Source organism: Trachinotus anak, unplaced genomic scaffold (genome assembly GCF_046630095.1).
Source record: "Trachinotus anak isolate AG129_WGS33_773 ecotype Australia unplaced genomic scaffold, CSIRO_AGI_Tana_v1 ptg000009l, whole genome shotgun sequence".
In the NCBI taxonomy this organism is placed as follows: Eukaryota; Metazoa; Chordata; class Actinopteri; order Carangiformes; family Carangidae; genus Trachinotus; species Trachinotus anak.
This window is the reverse complement of record NW_027273860.1, coordinates 8488561-8507551: the sequence shown is the minus strand read 5'-3', so window position 1 is coordinate 8507551 and position 18991 is coordinate 8488561. Positions and strand designations below refer to the sequence as shown.

Here is an 18991-nt window from a genome sequence, read left to right as displayed (position 1 = left end):
AAGTGGGTCAGATGGATAATAACGCAGGGGGTTTGGGTCTGCATTTGCAAAGGGAAACTAGTCTGTGGTCAGCTAAACAAAGTAATTCTTTTCCAGTAATTCAAAACAAAATACCCTGTGCTGACTGGTTTGTGACATAAATTAGAAATAAGAGAATTTGATTTGATGGCACTGTCCAATCCAATGTCAATCTTACTGCTTTGCAGTAACTGCAGTTCTGATTTATTTATTTTTCTCCTTTGACACTATACACATGCTGCATAACTTAGCCACACAGCACATCTATAATACATACTTTCTATGCACACATATAAATTCATAATGGGCTATGGATTATGTATGTTCACACGTGTTCATGAGCCCATGCGTGAGTTAAGTGCATGTTCCCACCGACCTGTGCTGCTCTGGATGGTTCTGACAGTGGTGGTGGTGCGAGGGGGTGAGTTGGTCCTTCTGTTGCCCACTGTGATGCCTCCCTCCTCCTCCTCCTGCGAGCAGCCTTTCTCTATGGCACGCACGTAGCTGTGGCTCCGCATGCGGAAGCAGCCGGGCATGGGCAGGTCCAGGGCATCCACCGCCTGCGACTCCATCTCACTGAACACTGACTCACACACCGCCTCGATCTGCCCGTTCACCTCCACCTCGCTCACCTGCAGAGGAAGAGGGGGGGGACACACACGCAGACATACAGTATGTGCACGCAAACAGATGAAAAACACACACACACACACACACACACACACACACACACACACACACACACACACACACACACACACACACACACACACACACACACACACACACGGAGCATACACGCCCATGCACGGGGAAAAATAAAAATGAAAAATAAGAATGCACAGGTGCACACCAGCACAGTGCAAGACAAAGGAGAATTGGCAATATATGACAGAAGCCAGGGAAGCATCTCTTAGTTCTACTCACTGTTACAGAGCTATTTCACTGATTAAAGCTTCACTCGGCAGGAGTTTTATATACAAACACACTTAAATCCAAGACATTATTTCTGTATATCCATAATTTCAGGCAGGTAGGTTAAACATATCTGCCAAGAATATATTCTGTTGTCTGATATGAACACGTCTCTGCTCACAGAGGGAAAGAAACTGTGAATGGTCTTTTAAACAAGAGCATGAGAAACCTCTTTTGACTCAAATCCAATAAGAAAAGGTAATCAAAATATGAATTTGCAGTAAAGCATCACAGACTAGCTCAAATGTTAAACATCAGCACACTGTGTTCAGTTTGAACATATTTTCTAAGTAGATAGTTCAGATTGGACTTTTCCCCCCATAGTGTCTCGTGAAGCTTTAAGCCATATAGAGGAATTTGCATATACTTAAAAAAAAGAAAAGAAATATTTGAGAAAAATAAAAAATTGTCCAAGGAGTGCAGAGGGGGAGGAATCACTGTGGGATAAAACTTCAAAGGGCCATACAACAGAGTGAAATACTACAAGTGTTGTTATTAAAGGTGAGAATTAGGAGGTGTCAAAGCTGGGACTACTGGGATTTGAGACAAGACTCAAGGAAATCTAGCTACGCCGACAACATCAGCTAGTGCAGCTTGGGTTTCAAAACAGGGTCTGAAGCAGAAAAAAAAAACTCTTGCTACACTCTTGTGAGGTGGGTGTGTTACGGGTTTTGTTAGAGCAGAAAACTTGAAGCTCCATTCCATTCCTTGAAGTTGCCTTTGTTCACCTCGTCCAATTAAAGAGGAGATTGCAAAGTGTCTGCACATGGAGCAAAACAGAGGAATGGGATGTAGCCAGGGACCAAAGCTGTTGGTCTGGGAGTCAGTCAGTGAAGATATTGTAGGGTCAGACAAATGTGAGGGGATACTGTAGAGCTTGGAGTCAGAAAGGTTTGTGGACCTCAATTCAATCCATTGATGTTGAGCCTCTTTTTTGTGTGTGACAGTTCACTGTCTATGCACAGACGTGTCAAATATGAGTGATGGTGTGAGATAGAGACCCTGGCAGCACCTTTTTATTCAGTGGCATTTTTGTAGATGCCAGGTCCAGTGTGTCATTCTCCTCTGGGCTTGCTCCATGCCAGGACTTCAAGGGATGTCTCAAGGGTCCATCATTCAGCTGGCGAGACAAAGTATTGCCCCTGGGCTTTGGAGGGGAGCACATATCTCTGTTACACCAGGCAAAAAAGGTAAGCTAAGCTCCCCTGTCACTCCAAATAATGTAGAGTGTAACGCTGTGCTCAAAATCTAAAGAGACTAACATCTTATTTTGTGGCAGCCGTGACAATAACAGACCTCCACTGGGTGAGTGTTTCCCGGCCAATTCTTCAATATGTTCAATAACCATCAAATCAAGGGAAATGCCCGTCATCGTTTGGAGCCAATCCCTATTTCAATTATTCATAAAATTCATATGGCTGCGTGTTAATTCTTGTTTTTCATCTCTTACATAGCAGATGCCAAATTGAGGAGAACATTTTTAGCTTGTCATTTTGCTTCACAAAGTATGCAGAAGCAGAAGGAGCATATTAGGGTGAAGGAGGGGATTGGGGGGCGGGGTTCTGCATGCCCTCCTGTTTAATTAGTGAATCTGAATATGCCTGTAATCATATGAGCTCCAGAAAACAGCACGCAGACATATACACTAATTGGGAGATTGGGGGTTTTCATAATGTTCATTCTTTGCCGGATGGTGACCTGATTGTTAATTCAGGCCTCAGGATGGCTATGGATGGGATTTCCTCCCCCCTGCACGACCTCAGTGGACATAGCAGTGGAGGTACAGGGGGTGTAAGGGCAAAAAGCAGATAGGCACAGGTCCCTGGGTGCCACTAACCTGGCTGATAGTGCTCATGGCTCTCATGTAGCTTTCGTTTCGCGAGCGGAATTTAGGCGAGGCCAGGAGCCCTGCTGGGTCCAAGCTGTCCAGACTCCTATTGATGGAAACCTCACTCACCGCCCGCAGATAGCTGTGACTCCGGATTTGCAGCTTGGGTGAATGCTCTGTAGAAATCCTGCCGCAAGAGAAGGAAAGAGAGAAAAAAGGAGGGCCAAAAAGAGGAAAAAAGAGGTAGAATAGGAGCAGGGGAAAGAGAGGGAGAGATAAAGTGATGAAAATAGAGCAAGAGAAGGTATTTGCAAAGTACTTGGCAGCGTGTATGAACCCAGAGATATGGATCAATCCACAATTGCTTCAGGAGACACCCTTATCTAATCAACAAGCGCAGTACTATTGAGAAACTCGCAGTGGCTTAGGTTGTCTGTCCTTGAAGCACCTTGTAAGCACTTTCTAAAAGACTAAAACACTCACTGAATTTCTTCCACATAAAAAAGACCTACAGATTGACACAAAAATACACACACACACACGCACAAACGCATCCCGTCTCCCAGGAAGATGAATAGGTGTCTCATTAGCTCTAACCTGCCTCCAATCCGATCACTCAGCATGCTTCACGCCTTATGTGCTTGTGTGTTTGTGTAGTGTGTGCGTGTGTTTAGGTTACGCAGCAGTTGGGAGCCAGCTACACAATTCATTAATCAGGGGGAATAAAACCTAAAAAGCAGACTCGCTTTCTCCTTGATGAACATGGCGGCCTACTAAACCAACTTATAGGGAGAGGAGTGAATGCAGCACAGATTAGAAAGTCTGTTCTCAAATCAGCAGCGAGAAGTAAACGTCCAATATCCCCAGCAGGTCACACTCCATCTCATTTTCACATATGCATATATAAAAACACATTTTACCCACACACACAGACACAGATATGTACTGTACACATACACAACTCTTACTCTCTGCTGCCAGGTCAGGTCTGCTTTAATTATGTATTTCCTCCTAAAAATAGAGCGTGGTTACCACAGCCAAGCAAACTAGATTACTCATTCTTGGGTGGAAGAATGGAGAGGAGAGGACAGTGAAGAGAAGGAGAGACAGATCATGGTTTGGGATAAATATCTAATCTAGTAATAAATAATAACTAAAATAAAAAAACGTACATTTTTGTAATCTTTCATTGATATAACAGCTAGTTATCAAACTCCTGTTTTCTCTTTTTTTGGTCTTAGTGCAGGTTTAACCATTATTCTAGTCTCTATTTTACCCAAGCAACATATCTCAAATTTTCCTTCTGGGGTACCATACTCAATTGATGACAGCAATGAAAAGATACATCTTTAAAGCCATGAAAAAATAATCATATTGCATATCCCAAGCCTCAGAGATTTGTATGAATCATCCATATCAGCCACCTGCAGTCTGGGACTGAAGAACCTACCTACACCATTATCTCTATCCACATCTCCTCTTGATTTCCCTTTGGGGCTGATTAAAGGCAGCACCAATGAAGTCTACTGTGTCTACTTGAATGGCAGACCCAGCCCGTAATCAGGACCACCTGAGGGGGCGAGGTCAGCCTGTCCCAGGGTGACCCTCTGTGGAACAAGTGACATTAATGAACACATGCTCCTCTGCCAGTCAGGAATAAAGGCTGTCTAAAGCCGTTTGCTGATTGCTATGGCATTACCTAGAGCAGTGGTTCTCAAAGCGGGGTCCAGGGACCTCTATGGGTCCTTCAGGGGGTTTCTGGGGGTCCCCAGCAAAAAGAGGGATAATTCATTTTCACTATAATTCTGTCCATAAGTAACACAATGACATAACAAAACATCTAAAAGCAAACATTATGAGATGGGGAACCCTGGGACAAAATCGTTGTGTAATTTATTTATTGTTACTTTAAGGGTCCTTGATGTGAAAAAGTTTGAGAAATACTGACCGAAACTTATTGTAAACTTAGGTTTGTTTGTTTTTTTCTGTCCTTGTCCCCAGCTTCTCCATCATCTCACTTTGTCCTCTTGTTTGCTTCACCTCATCTTTCCTGTAGTTCTTTGTGTCCAGCTGCTCTATCCTCTTTTAGCTTCTCCTGTTTCTGCCTTCTGTCACCGTCTTGTCATCTTAGTCACTCCCCAAATAAAAGCCCTCAGAGCGATGACAGTGGTTGGAGGGATGGAGAGACAGAAAGACAGAGATGTGATTACGGCAACCTATTATTCAGGACGTCTGTTCTCGGTGAGACGTACAAAAATAAACGATAAAATCTAGGGCAGGAATAAATGAATTTGCAGCAATTCGCTGTTGGTGAGTGAGGGAAGCAAGAAAGAATGTCATTTTCTTGTGAGCTTGTTTGCCTGCCAGGAATAATCCCCACTGCTTAAATACATGCTTTATCTGTGCATTATGTGTTTTAATAAGGAAGGAAGGTTAGCTTCAGGTGAGAGTAAACAAATCCCACAAATTCTCAGACGCAGTTCTTCACTACTCAAGGACGCAAAGGTCAAAGAATGGGCTCGGAAACATATGGAACAACAAAGCTGATTATTTAATCATTGTGGAGTGTAACACAGACTTGTGCCAGCTCCCAACAGCACAGTGTGAAAACAAGATGTCAGCTCCTCCCGCCTCTTTCTCTATCTCTAATGTGCAGCACTGCAGTTCGGTTTGTTCCACTGGGTTCCATCAGGCGATTGTGGCGTTCCTAGGGCCAAATTCAAGTCTTTAGTGGGCCCCAAGCTGCACCACTTGCACTTACGTAAGGGTGTGTGTGTGTGTGTGTGTGTGTGTGTGCCTGTGTTTGTGCAACCTGTAACAATGACTGAACACCCACTGGTGTTCTTCTCATCTCTGTATATTTCACAGCTAATCAGTCACAGCCACATGCTGCAACATAAGACTTGTGTGACCATCTCTTCCACTGTTTCATGGCTGTATGGTGAAAAATGCTTTCATTGGGTACAAGGTCATATTAAATTAAGACAGTTAGGTCCTAAGCTGTCATATTCAGTAATGACAATGGCGGAAGGACATGTGTCATTATGATAAAGTTAATTTCAACTTGTGTCTTATCATAGTTTTAGCCATCATTTCTATTAGTTCCAATAACACTGCAACAGCAGCTTCATTACAATAAAGTCAGTGGAGCAAGAAAGACAAGCAGGTAGACAATGAGACAGGTTGTAAACAAGCTGAAAGTTGTTGACAGTAGTTGGATGACATAAAACCACTTTATTTTGAGGTAAAACTGCAAGCGAGCACAGCTGAAATGATCAATTATTAATAATTCCTCATCGTCCCCACAAAATGATGTTTTCTCTTCCAAATAAACATGACTAACCTGTGTGTGTGTGTGTGTGTGTGTGTGTTTTTTAAACCTGTAAGATCATCTAAGTGCTCATGTTTCTTGTCTCATTAATTAGACTTCTTTTTTGGCAATATTGCCACAGATCTCAGCAATGACCTTTAGTACGTACAATGTTATTATTAAATTTTTTTAATTGGAACAATGACTGAAACTACCCAAATAAGACTCAAGTTGAAACCAAAATTTCTAATTACATTCTTCCTTCTCCTTGTTTGTAACTCAGACATAGTGTGCTCCATCAGAAAGAGATGTAAAGTCAGAAAATGTTACCACTGAATGTCTTGTGCTATCCAAGTTAAGTCAGAGATCTTCTTGATGGACTCTTGTACTGCTGAATACTTCATGAGCTCGTGCTGTGAAAAAGTATGCTGCTGAGCAGTGAATGATTTATGCAACAAGAAACAACTTCATGAAAATCTTGAAATAATAAAGCTCAGCTTTTAACCACAGATCTTTAACAAAGGGTGGCATTGAGAAAGAGAAAATATTTCATGATGTTCTCTACTCATAATGCAGTCTGGAGAACATGACATTTATTTTTGAAGAGACTTTGGTGCATGAACAGGCATCATGTATTTTCAATTAAGACTGTTCAATGGATTTGTGTGATTGTAGAGATACAGACGCCAACTACGAAGACAGAAGCATGCGTCTGAGCTGTAAACACTGAACAGGTAATTAAGCTGTGGCCACTGAGAGTCAGAGAGAGAGAGAGAGAGAGAGAGTCACTCGCACAGAAGCCAGACTGCTGCTGGGAAGACACACGAATAATGCTGACTGCCTTCGTCTCCTTCTGTTTGTCGAGTTTTCTCTTTTTCTTTCACTCCCTTCATCTCTCCCGTCTGTTTCACTCAAACTGCTCAGTTTGACCACAGGCTTTCAGAGCACTCGAACATTATGTTCAAAAAACACTCTCAAAAATAATTTACTGCACAGGCAGGCACACAGCTACACCATACATGAACACATAAATCCTAAAATGCTGCTGTCAATGAAGTGATTTGGTGGATGACAGAAAATAAAATCTGTAAACATTTACCTGCTGTTTTATATTACTGTGAATTCAATATCTTTGGGTTTGAGTCATCTGAATACCTCCCCTGGGCTCTAGGAAATTGTGATGGCAATTTTTCACTTTTTTGACATTTCTTATTATTTCTTATAATTGATTAATAACTGATTCTGAAAAAAAATACCATGGCACACACTCACTTGAGCGTGGTCATCTCTGTCAGGGACGGCTGCGTGGCCTTCAGGTAGCTTGCCCGCCTTGCCTGGACCTTGGGTGAGGGTTTGGGGCTGCAGTCCGAGTCGCCGCTGTCTTCTTCTGCCATGGCCTTGATGTAGCTGCCACTGCGCATCCGCCGGCATGGGATCTCATCGTCCTTCCCCAGCGGAGAGAAACTGCTCCAGTCATCTTGAGGCACCTGTAGACATCAAGTGAGATATGGTAAAGAGGGTGTGAGCACAGGTCACCCTCCAGAGTTCAGAGCTCATTGAGATGCACTCACACATGAAAAATAGACACTATAATGTTTCCTACTCAGGCCTGATATAAATACCTGTGTCAAACGGTGCATTTAATGCCTTTAAAGAAGTGATAGCAACAATGTCAATGCAGGATCTCCCTTGATCATACCATAAGCTTGTGAGTGCCGGAGGCCTTCTTTTGTCTGTCCTGTGATGCATGTGGCATATCAAACGCAGGGAATTAAATGTTTTGACAAAATGTTGCAGTAGCCTGGCCTTGGTCCTCTCCCCTGACTTTTCACATGCACTAATGAAGGTAAAAATAAAAAGGAGGCAAAGCTATTTCCCAGCGCTAATCTAAAAGAGAGAGAGAGTCAAAGACAGCAGACATGGAGAGGGAGGGAAAACAAAGGGGGTTTTGTTCAGCAGAACCACTGCAGTCCCAACGTGAGTGGCTGTTAGGGCACCGGCTCTGAAGTGAAAGAAATGAGATACAGAGCAAGAAAAAAGTGCACGAGAATCATTCAACAGACTGGTGTGTAGCTAGGAAACCAAGCTGACCTTGATGTCAGGGGCAACCACAGATTGTGGTAACATCTTGGGAAAGACAGGGTCTGTGATGATGTCAGAAGAATTGAATTACTGTTACTGAGAAAAAAGCCATAAGAAAATGAAGTCACGCTTTTTAATCCTATTACCTTCACTGTAGAGTATAGCATATTTAAAATGTTCTAATCTGTGAATGCTGAAGTGCATGAAAGGGTTGGCATTAGATTAAGTGTGAGTCTATGATTACATGTGTGTGAACAAATACTGGATTACAGGATTCCCTTCCCCATAGGCGAAAGTACATATCATGTCAAGTCCTTGTTTTAAGATTCAAAAAATGTCTGCAGACTAACTTGTCAGGCTGCTCTCCTTGAAAGCCTATTTTTTCCCCTTCTGTCTCTCTCTCTAGAAAAAAAAAAAGCGATGGCTCCTTTAGGCTGGGAGAAATGTTGCCGTACTGCAGCGACAACATCCTGCCTTGATCTGCTCACTCCATTTTCCCGGCTGTTAAAATGCACGGCCACACAGAACTTTCCCTCTGTCTTTTATGCTCCCTCACTCTTGCTTTCTGACTTTTACTTTCTCCATTCACACCCTCCTCTTTTGCTTTTATTTGCTCTCATTTAGTCCTTTTCCTACAGTACACACACGCACACACACACACACACACACACACACACCCTTCCTTCTATTCTCTCTGCCCTGTCTCTCCATTTCTCCCCTCAGGCTTTTATTTGCAGCTCACCCCGATGAGAGGAAATATTTGCAATCTAAAACACTTTTATGTTTTCCATAACAGAAAAAAAGACGCAGAATCAGGTGGGTCGATGTGTCTGCGTGTGTGTGCATGTGTGTGTGTCCCTGTGCACTTGGCTTGTATGAGTGTGTGTGATGACTGGGCTTGGGAACATTTTTTCTTTCCTGTCTTTGCCTGCTCACCTCTTTCTCTCACTGATCTCCTAGTATCGCCACACACTCTGTGAGTAAGATATACACAGGCTCATGCATGCACACCACCCCCAGTGAATTTGCCATTTATGTTGTGAAAACAGATTAGATGGGTGTTTCTTATATACTGTAAAAAAAACATGCTGGATTGGGGGAATGCTACATGACCCTGACCTGTTCCTTCAGTAAAGTAAATGTGAAAGCTCAGTACACTATCTGACTTCTGACATGCTGTATGTGATGGCATAAACATCCACCTGCTCATGTACAGCTGTATCCATGCATGTCGGCACAAATAGGAGCAGATGACATGTGATGATTTTGCAAAATGCTTTACGATGATACGAGGGATTAAGTCAACATGAGGCCAATGATAGTTGGAGACACAGGGAATGACAGGTCGGGGTCTGGGCCAGTGCCTTGCTGATCAATCTCTCTAACTCACACAGACACACACACACACAAACAAACACAGTTACATGCAGAAAACAGAAGCACGGAGGAGCAGCTGGCGCCGGATGAAGCATGACATGGGGGAGGTGGGGCTGTTGTAACAGTCCTACCTGTAGGAAGTGGCAGGTGCGTCCCTGCTCGGCTTTCACCAGAGCTTTATCTAGGTTGACTGAGGCCTTCTGGTAGACCTCTCTTGCTCTGCTCACCGTCAGAGTAGAAGACCACGAGCTCTTCTTCAGCTGCACTTGGCCATCCAGTGCACCCACCAATGGCAGCCCTCCACTGCTGCCCCCGGAGCATGTTGAGCATTTCACGTCGTTGTTGCTGCGTGACGTCTTGAGAGAGTGGGCGCTGATGGTGTTATAGGACTCCATGAAGTACTGTGACTGAGATTTGTCTGGGTGGCGCCCCATAGTCATGACCCCAGAGGGCAGGCCTCCACTGCTGCCCCCGTGGTGATGGTGGTAGAGGCATACCTCCCGGTCAAGCGTGTCGTCTGAGCTCCAGTAGCCTGAGATGGCAGTGCGCATCTTAGGCTCTGACTTTGAGCGGTCTTTGCTCTTACTGCGTTTACTGTGCTTCAGGGTGCCAGAGGATGAGGGAGGGTCATCAGGACTGGATTTACTGCCATTCATCCTCCCACTCCCTCCACCTCCAGACCCTGAAGGCCCCTCCAAGGAGTGGGACTTGGTGAAAAGCTTCTGGACAGAGTGAACAAGGTGCCGGATCCGACCAGGGCTATCACTGCGTTGGTGCTCTACCGCGGTGCGCTTGTACTGCAGCGTGTGGTAGCCTTCACGCCGCACCGGTGCCTGCCGCTCAAACTGCTCTAGCAGGTTAGAGGGGATGCGGTTGTTGTTTCCTCCACTTCCCTTACTGCTCCCTGTTGGCCCTGTATAAGGCACCACAGCACCACACTCCTCCTTCAGCTCATGGTGGGAGCTGTAATGTCTGCGAGGGAAGGTGCAGCTGGCCAGATCAGGATACGCATTGCACTCAGACTGGAAGGAGTTGTGTTGGGTGTAGCAGGAGTGGTCAGCAGGATGAGCTTCCCCAGGGTTGAGGAAGCAGGACCGACGATCCGAGTGCCCCAGGGTCATGGAGTCGTAAGAGGGGTCGCAGGTCACCGTGTGGTGGTGACTACGGCTGCTGGACAGGCCTTTCATTGTCATCGTGACCGGGTCAACGTGCACATCCAACTGCTGCGGCGGGAAGTCTGCACAGGCCCCAAAACTAGTTCTACAGAGAAACACACAGCCATAAGGAAGAACAGACAAACAAACAAAAAGAGAGAGACAGAGAGGAGAATTATAAATATCTCATATTTGCATGCACCCGAAGAACAGTGCAATGTCTTCATCTGCTTTAATTTGAAGAAGATGCTTTCTGGCACTGCTTCACAGATGAGAAAACTTGCTGACGTTGACGTGACTTGGGCCTATTCTTCTCTTTCAACCTTTTATTTTTGTCCTTCAAAACTTCAAAAGGAGCATCTCTAAATATAGCAGCCACTTGGCATGTGATCCTTGACATCCAGATCTGTCCTCAAGCTTCCTCTTCCACTTCTCTGTTCGCTTGGATAGATTTCAGAGAAAAAGTGAAAGGGCATTGAGGAAATAGAGAGAAACAAAGGAAGAAGAGGTATAAAGAAGAGTTCAAATGTATTTCCAGCTCTAGTGTGTGCTAAAATTGTTCAAGGGTACTGTTAGAAATGAAGCATCAAGAAAAAATAATGAGCAATTGATGTTGGAAATGCAGAGACATAGGCATCCTCTGCAGAGTCTTAATCTCTCACATGATTTCACTGAAACTGCCCAGTGCAGCCTCCTAAATTCAATTAAGTGCTTTCACAGAACAGTGGATGTAACAGATCTGGTCATACTCAAAAAGTGCATTTATTTTTATCAGTGTGCATGCATGCACATCCCCAATCCACAACGACAACAAATAATCACAACTTGATCTTACACTTTGTCTCCATACCTCTAGTTCTCCTCGAAGGGGAAACTAATTGGCCAGTAAAACCCAGCTGACAGCATCTGGGCCAGTCGAGGCAACCGGCAATAAACAACCTTTCCCTTATATGGTGACATGAAAACAATGGCATCCATCAGCGCCCTTAAACTGCCTTCCTCACCCATCTGGGGCTGTGGCTGGCTTGCCGCTGAACGCACAGTTTCCGAGGGACTGGAGGTGAAGCTAACAAGATAATAATAAGAGCCCACGCACCCTGGTGTAGCACTGTGACAGCAGTGTGGCCAAGCCTGCGTGGGGAATTCATTACTGCGATTTATAATGCACTTCCAAAGGCCACAGTGGTAAATATTAAAAAAAAAATAAAAATAAAAAAGATGGAGGAAAAGAGGGGAGATGAAACGAAGGGAGAAAAGATAAGAGAAAATCAGGGAGGCTGAGCAGCAGAATGAAATATGTCAGTTCTTTACATAACTAGAGGCCACGGTTTAGGGCACATGGTGGATGTATTCATGTGCATGAATATAGGCGGAGTCCCATTTATTATTTTCTTTGACGTGCCTGTAAACTGGATGCTGGATTAATTGAAAAATTGGGTAAATTATTCATGCAATTTCCTTCTCTGTACTAAACCAGGGGATCAAATCGCTCTGGGAGAGAGTTAAGCCAGTATATTACTCTTCTATTGTTAGAGGGAAAAATGAAAAAACACAGTGGTCAACCCCCCCCCCCCCCCAATATACTTACAAGAATGAACTCTTACAAAAGCATACAACACAGACACACACAGTGTCTGCTTCTTGCAGAGCTCTTAAAAAGTGGGCTGTGTCCCATGAAAGGTATTCATTGCAGTTGACAGAGATCCCTTCTGTTGGCTGCTGAAGCACAGAATATGACCTAAATAAAAGGCCCTCGTGGTGATCCACAGCAGCGTGTTTGTGGCACAGCTGTCTGCAGCGCTGCACTAAAGCTGAAAAGCTGAAGTTGGGTCATGCTGGCTTTCTGCCTGCTAGCCACACGCACACACAGACATACAAATACATAGTGTATCTGACAGGCTGCATGTCCATGCTGAATTTCGATGCTGTTAGCTTGTAAAGTGCAGTTTATCAACAACAAGAAGAGGATCTGCTGGTTCTGCCGTGTCTGTCAGGTACGGCTTACATTGACATGTGGAAAGCTCATAGACAGCTGTGGTTATGTATTATGCTGTATGTCCATTGTAGTTGACTGACCCAGTTGTGTCTCTACCTGTCTGATCAAGCCAACCTCTATATAGCATACCACCAACTGGACAGACCATATTACAACTCTGAAACAGCAGTAAAACATTTCAGTCATGATACTTAAGTAATCATTTCTGAGTTGTAATTGGTCTTTCCATCAATGTTTCCAATTCAGATGTTTTGTAAACCATGCTGCTTTACTCACTGTTGTGGAAGTCTGTCAAACGTCCCATTCTTGTACAGCACATAATAAAGTTTACAATGATTTAACACTAAATTCTCTGTTTTTGAAACAATGTGTCCTTGACTTCAGACGCTTCTTGTTCTGATCCAGTGACTGATGATGACAACTATCACTGTAGCTAGCTAGTTATTAAGCTGACGTTAGATGTCTACATGTGTGATATCACTTCAAAAGAAGAAGGCTAAAGCTACATGACATTGACATACGTATAGAAAAAGCAGTGTTACAGTGCAAAACTAGTTAATCCTTGTATGATAAGTAATGTTTTATGATCAGATCCTGCTTGAGTTACAAACTGACACTTTCATTTTCCAATAGCAGCTAGGGAAATACTGCTAGCTCTAGTGGTGAATGGTCCCACAAATGAATGTAGTTCATTAATAATGTGCTCCAAATCGGTTGGGAAGCAACTTGTAAGTTAGTTGTCCGGACATACAGTGGCCCCTAAGGACAAAGCACATACAACAGTGAAAGCACAAAGGGAAAGGGGCTTCCAAATGCCTGTTTGGAAATTTGCTGTGATGTTTTTGGAGATGTGGGGACCTGCTTGCTGACTGAAGACCGGCTGGTCATCTCAGCAGTCTGGCTCCCGGGATAACTGGCCAGTCATTGTGTGCCATCACCCCAGGGAGAATAGCCTTATCCCAGCAAGCCCCTCTGTAACTTATCGCTGGCTCTGTTGTCCATAGCTTTTGGAAATATGTTATAATTCCTTTTGGAAGATTTGCTCCCAGAGCTTAAACATAATATTTGTTACTGCCGGTTTGTCTGAATACAGGATAAATACATATTTTATTGGACAGTTTAACAACAGTGTTGCTTCAGTGGACATTGAGGTACTTCTATGTACATTTACATCACCACATTTCAATTAAAAAAAAAAAAAATATATATATATATATATATATAAATAAGAATGAACAAAAGCAGTGTGGTCTTTATTTTTGTAGTATATATTATTACAGATTAGAACAGGTGCATCTTTTACTATACTCACTGATAATTATATTGTTTTCCCCAAAAAAAGAATCTGCTTACCAGAGCCCCACTGTGCTACTGATGTCAGCAAGACTGCTGCTGTTCCAACTGTAAATAGTCCTCCCATCCTCGAGAATTTGGCTCAGCTGGGGATTGCAACACAGCACTGTACCTTACGTATTGTTACACAATAATCTTTACTCAAGCGTCCATAAAGCAGTTTTTTTGAAGGAATAAAATCTAATTGACAGTGACACACCTTCCAAATTATTTAAAGGCAGAGTATTGCTCATACCATAGCCCTACAAACAATCCAAAGCTTGATAGTCACTCCAAGCTATGATTGGATGATGGCTGTTTGGCGGGTGGACTTAGCTATTGGTCAGTTGTAACCATGTGCCACAGTGCCATGGTAAGAACTACAGTGCTTCAATGCAACATGAAACCAACAAGAAAACAAATCAAAAAACAACTTGCTCCTTCTACTTTGTGTGAAGAGACTCTGGATACCGCTGAGACTTCATTACACTTAGAGCGATTGTGTGCTGAACAGCAAAGTGTGCAAACAAAACACAGTAGATAAAACAAGTCAGGCTATGAATGTTAATGCCCATTACCACCTGCACTGCATCAGCACAGCAGGCTAAATTCTATTTAGATGCCATGTTTCTTTGGGCTGACATAGATAAATGTAAAAAAGATTTATTCTTTATTCATCATCTAACACTTCAGCCAATCTTGAGCGCAGCCTCACAGTGGTGAAATTTCCTCGTAATTTTCTTTACTTCACCCTGAGCTTTGGGACTCACCAAAAGCAAATAAACAAAGGTGGTAAGAAAATGCAAAGTAATATTGACTTACTTACTGCATACCTTCTTTGTAGGAAGTGGTGAAATCAATATGCCTGAGTGTGAGAAGACTGTTGCAGCTTCTCTTGCAGGCGAAATAAAAGGCTGCTGTACAGATTGCAGTTGGTCTTTCTTCTTCAATCGACATCAAACGCTGGGTGCAAGACGGCGCTCAGGCAGGGCTTACTGAGCTTCTTTGAGGCATTTGCAGGCCACAAGGCGGCAAAAGGTCTCTTCTTCTTTCCAAAACCTGGCAATGATTTCTACAAAGGTTGAACACATAACCAATCTCCTCTCCACGGGGATCAAATCACCTCAGTGGATGTGGTTCATCTTATTGTGTGTGTGTGTATGCTTCTGTGTTTGTGTGGAGGAGAAGAAAGAAAACAGCACTTTACCTCTAGTTTTCAGGTCAAATGAAGTTTTGACTTTGATTCTGCAAGCATTTGCAGTCCCAGGTTACAGCATGATATTACTGCCCAGACTGGATCTAAGAGTGGAGATATGGTACACACAAAAATGTGTATGTGTCTGCATGGGTTTCTGCATGGTGTGAGACAGAGAGAGGATGGTCGTACACCCTTGATTGTTTCACTGTGAAAATAAAATAATAAAAATGCAAATTTCCAGACCCGCTCTTACAAAAATGACAGTTTAGACAGCATTTCTTGCATACTTGATTGATGTAGCCTACTTTCCACTTTCACACATGTTGGACACAAAAGGTTATACTGTGCACTGTGGACTCATATTTTTCTTGAGATATGTGTATGCAAACATATCTTCTCCTTGTGGTATTGTTTTTAGGGGTTTCTGTGCTTGCTCTTTTTTTCTCTCTCAATATTTGTGCTCAGATGACCTGCGATGTGCATTCACTCCTGGTGGTATCTAGCCATGCAGATAGCTTTGGATCAGTTTACTCAGGTTTGAAGATATCTGCCTCAGAGGCCACTTCCACACTAATATGTTTCACTTTTAAAATGCATCACTTTTGTTACGTTTACGCCTGGCATCCACTCTACTACAAAGATTTTGAGCCCTAAAATGGAGAGTTTTGGGTCTTTAGTCTGTATGGGCAGCAAACAGAGGTATGACGCTGACACTCATGTTCACTCCATGATTGGGTCTTATCACTCACAGCTACTAGTGGTAATGCAACAGTGATAATGAATTACAAGTGTCACTGACCTTGTTTTCTTTGTAAGCAGTTGTTGTGTAGTCAAATTCTGCATTTTAACGCTTGTTTCTTGGTCGTTGTATTTTCTACAACTAACCAACAGTAGTAGACAATCTGCTTCCTGTTCACACTGCCATGTGCATGCCCAGTGAACATCAATAGTCACGTAATATGCAGGTGTTAGTATGGACAGAGATTATTTAAGATTCGGAGCTAAAGCACTTCCTGGGATGGAGATGTTTTTTTGTTTAAAACACTGTTTCAAAATAAAAACTTTTTTTTTGGGACGTGGCCTGAGACTTCTGCTGCCACCGAAGTACAATAGCAGTGAAGAGGATTTTGCTTTTGGTGCTAAAGATGACATTTTAAAAAATTCATCAGTTACAGAAACAATGTCCCAGAGCAATCCAAGACTTCACTGAGGTCAGTTTTAAAACTTGAATTAATTCAACAAAACTAAATTCCATTTATCTCTACTCTAATGGCGTGCTGGAAAAGTGGATATCTCAAAACCATGTCAAATAAAACTGAAAGCAGACACACCACCAACATGTTGTGTAATTTGGTTGAATTGACACTTTAAAAAAAACAAAAAAGATAATTGAGCAGCATGTTCCTGAATAAACAAGATAATTAGTAATATGCTTTTCTGAGTGGAATTTTAATGGAAAATAAAAATGTTCCCTGTAAAACACTGAGTGGCATGAAAAGTGGTAAATATTCTGCTGCAGACAGACATAAACACACATGAGTTATATTCAGATATTCTATGAAGCCACTTAACAGACAAACTTACAGCTACCTTACCAAAGCTCACCCGTATTTATAAATATTTAATTACATGAACATTTGAAGCTTTAATATCTCAAAATGAAGCGCACACAAACACAGGAGAGCTGCAGCTGGCAGAGAAGCAGTAGCAGTGACAGAGAGGGTTTTCTCATTTTGAATGTGTGAACAGTGCATTTAAAAAGAAAAAAAAAACATCCCCAAGAGAATGATGTCGTGGAACATTTTAAAGACAGCCAGGGGCCAAAAAGCCATTGAGGGAACAGGTAATTTCTTTGTGTTTCCGGATTATGTAGAAGTGGCTTTTAGGGATGTCAGGAGACACTGAGAACCACTAACTTTAATGTCTTGCTGTTAAAATGACTCTTAAATGATAGATGACAGTCTCCCTTGACTGTCCTGTCTGGCTGAAGCAAGACAACATTTGAAGAAAAACTGCAAATGATTGCTTTTGTTTTATATGACGTGCATCATAAAATATATGAACGTCTACAAAAGCAATACCTTGATATGATAAAAGTCATATAAAAATGGGAAATTGATACAAATAAAATGTTTTCAGCATTCCATCTCATTTCACTCTCCAGCACAGAGTGGTTTACACAAAGGTGTTTTAAAATTGACACCCGTAAAGATAAGAGAGCAGGCAGTATATCTTTATTGTATTAATAAATGACAGCTTACGCAACATGTTTCTTTTGTAATTTGTATGCAGGCTTTATTCAAACACTGAAATGAAAAAACTGCTTGGCATCTTATCAAAACATGTTAAATAACCTGACAAATACAGATGTATAGCACATCTTTAAAGCATTTCTTTTTTTAACCAAACAGATCATTAGACCTTGTCATAGATGCAGTCTCACCCGACGCCTATTAGGCTTGTTTCTGCTTACGGTATTGGCTGCATTATGAAAACATATGCCTTCATGGACGGATTGATGTTCCCGTTTTCCACAAGACAGCTCCTTTGTCACAACCAAACTAATTAGACTGACTGTCAGAGTCTCTCTGACAAATGGAGTGACGGTGTTGAGTTATAGCTCAGGACCAGCCAAGCACATTCTAGAGACAAATTCCTCTAGTGATGAGGTCTATTTGATCAAGGTAAACAAATTAACCAAGGCATTAAGTCTGGAGAAAGCCTGGTGTTGTTTGTCTCAGGCAGAGCTGTCACTGAGGCACTTGCTGTTTGTTCAAAGGACTTCAACAACACAGAAAAAGTGTAGTGACTTTGTGAAAATGCAACAGTGGAGGCAACCAAAACATGGGAATTGAAGGTCATGTTACGTCAGTGACTGTGGGTTTTCAGAGTGCCTTTCTATGTACAGCTCTGCAAAAGCTTTCAAAATTACAATTCTTTGATATGTAATTTCTGATATGCTTATTTATCTTTCATTTAATCTTGTTCTGTTATTTCAGTGACAGACCATGGACGGAAACATTTCATCCACAGGAGTTTTAGTTTTGAATATTTCCAAGCAGCCACTGAATCTTAAGTGACATCTCATATGATGGATTCATGCAGTAAAATAATAGAAAAGTTCAGACTGTAAGATTGCTATGCTGAAAGCCTTCTTCCCTTTTTTTCACTAAAATGAATGTACTCATTCAGGACTCCCTTGATCTTTTCAGGAAAAGATTGAACTGAGTGGATCTGACACTTGGCTCTGACTCTATAACAAAAGGCCATGACTCCACTGAGATTGCTATTGTATGGCTTAAGGTTGAATCCATGATGGGCAAAGAGTGTGAATCAAGGATAAAGAAGACAGCTCCTACAGCTTTACAGTTAGATATGATAAAATTCTTTATGTATGGCAGTAATGTAATCTCGCAGAGGAATTGGATAAATTCTAAGCTTAATCTTACAGAGGTGTGAGACCAAAACCTAATCAAATGAAAGCAATGTTTTGTTTGATAGGCTATTGTAACATTCTTCTCCTACCTTACATGCAGCTGTTCCTTGTACCTGGTAGGACTGTCACTTTTTAATCTAAATTCGATCGTTTGCTTGAGCATAAGAAAAAATAAAATGTTCAATTAATGATCTGTTTGAACTAAAAACTTAAGTAAAAAAAAAAAAAAACGTAAACACAACAGGATGCACACTGTACACCAGCAGCAACATGAGAGTTGCTAAA

General features: G+C 42.3%; 1 protein-coding gene across 3 annotated transcripts in view; it reads right to left on the bottom strand.

Annotated features, from left to right (window-relative positions):
* Positions 1-18991, bottom strand: part of dlgap1b (discs, large (Drosophila) homolog-associated protein 1b) — an 89569-nt gene that overhangs the window by 31880 nt on the left and 38698 nt on the right. For 2 of the 3 annotated variants that reach the window (XM_071485027.1, XM_071485026.1), the window contains exons 3-6: positions 9722-10850; positions 7404-7618; positions 2831-3008; positions 395-650 (exon numbers count right to left, since the gene is read on the bottom strand). In XM_071485027.1, the coding sequence (XP_071341128.1) occupies positions 395-650; positions 2831-3008; positions 7404-7618; positions 9722-10783 (1711 nt within the window). In that variant the 5' untranslated portion in view covers positions 10784-10850. Of the gene's footprint in view, positions 1-394; positions 651-2830; positions 3009-7403; positions 7619-8222; positions 8276-9721; positions 10851-18991 lie in introns of those variants that run through there. The other variant, XM_071485028.1, reaches the window with a different exon arrangement.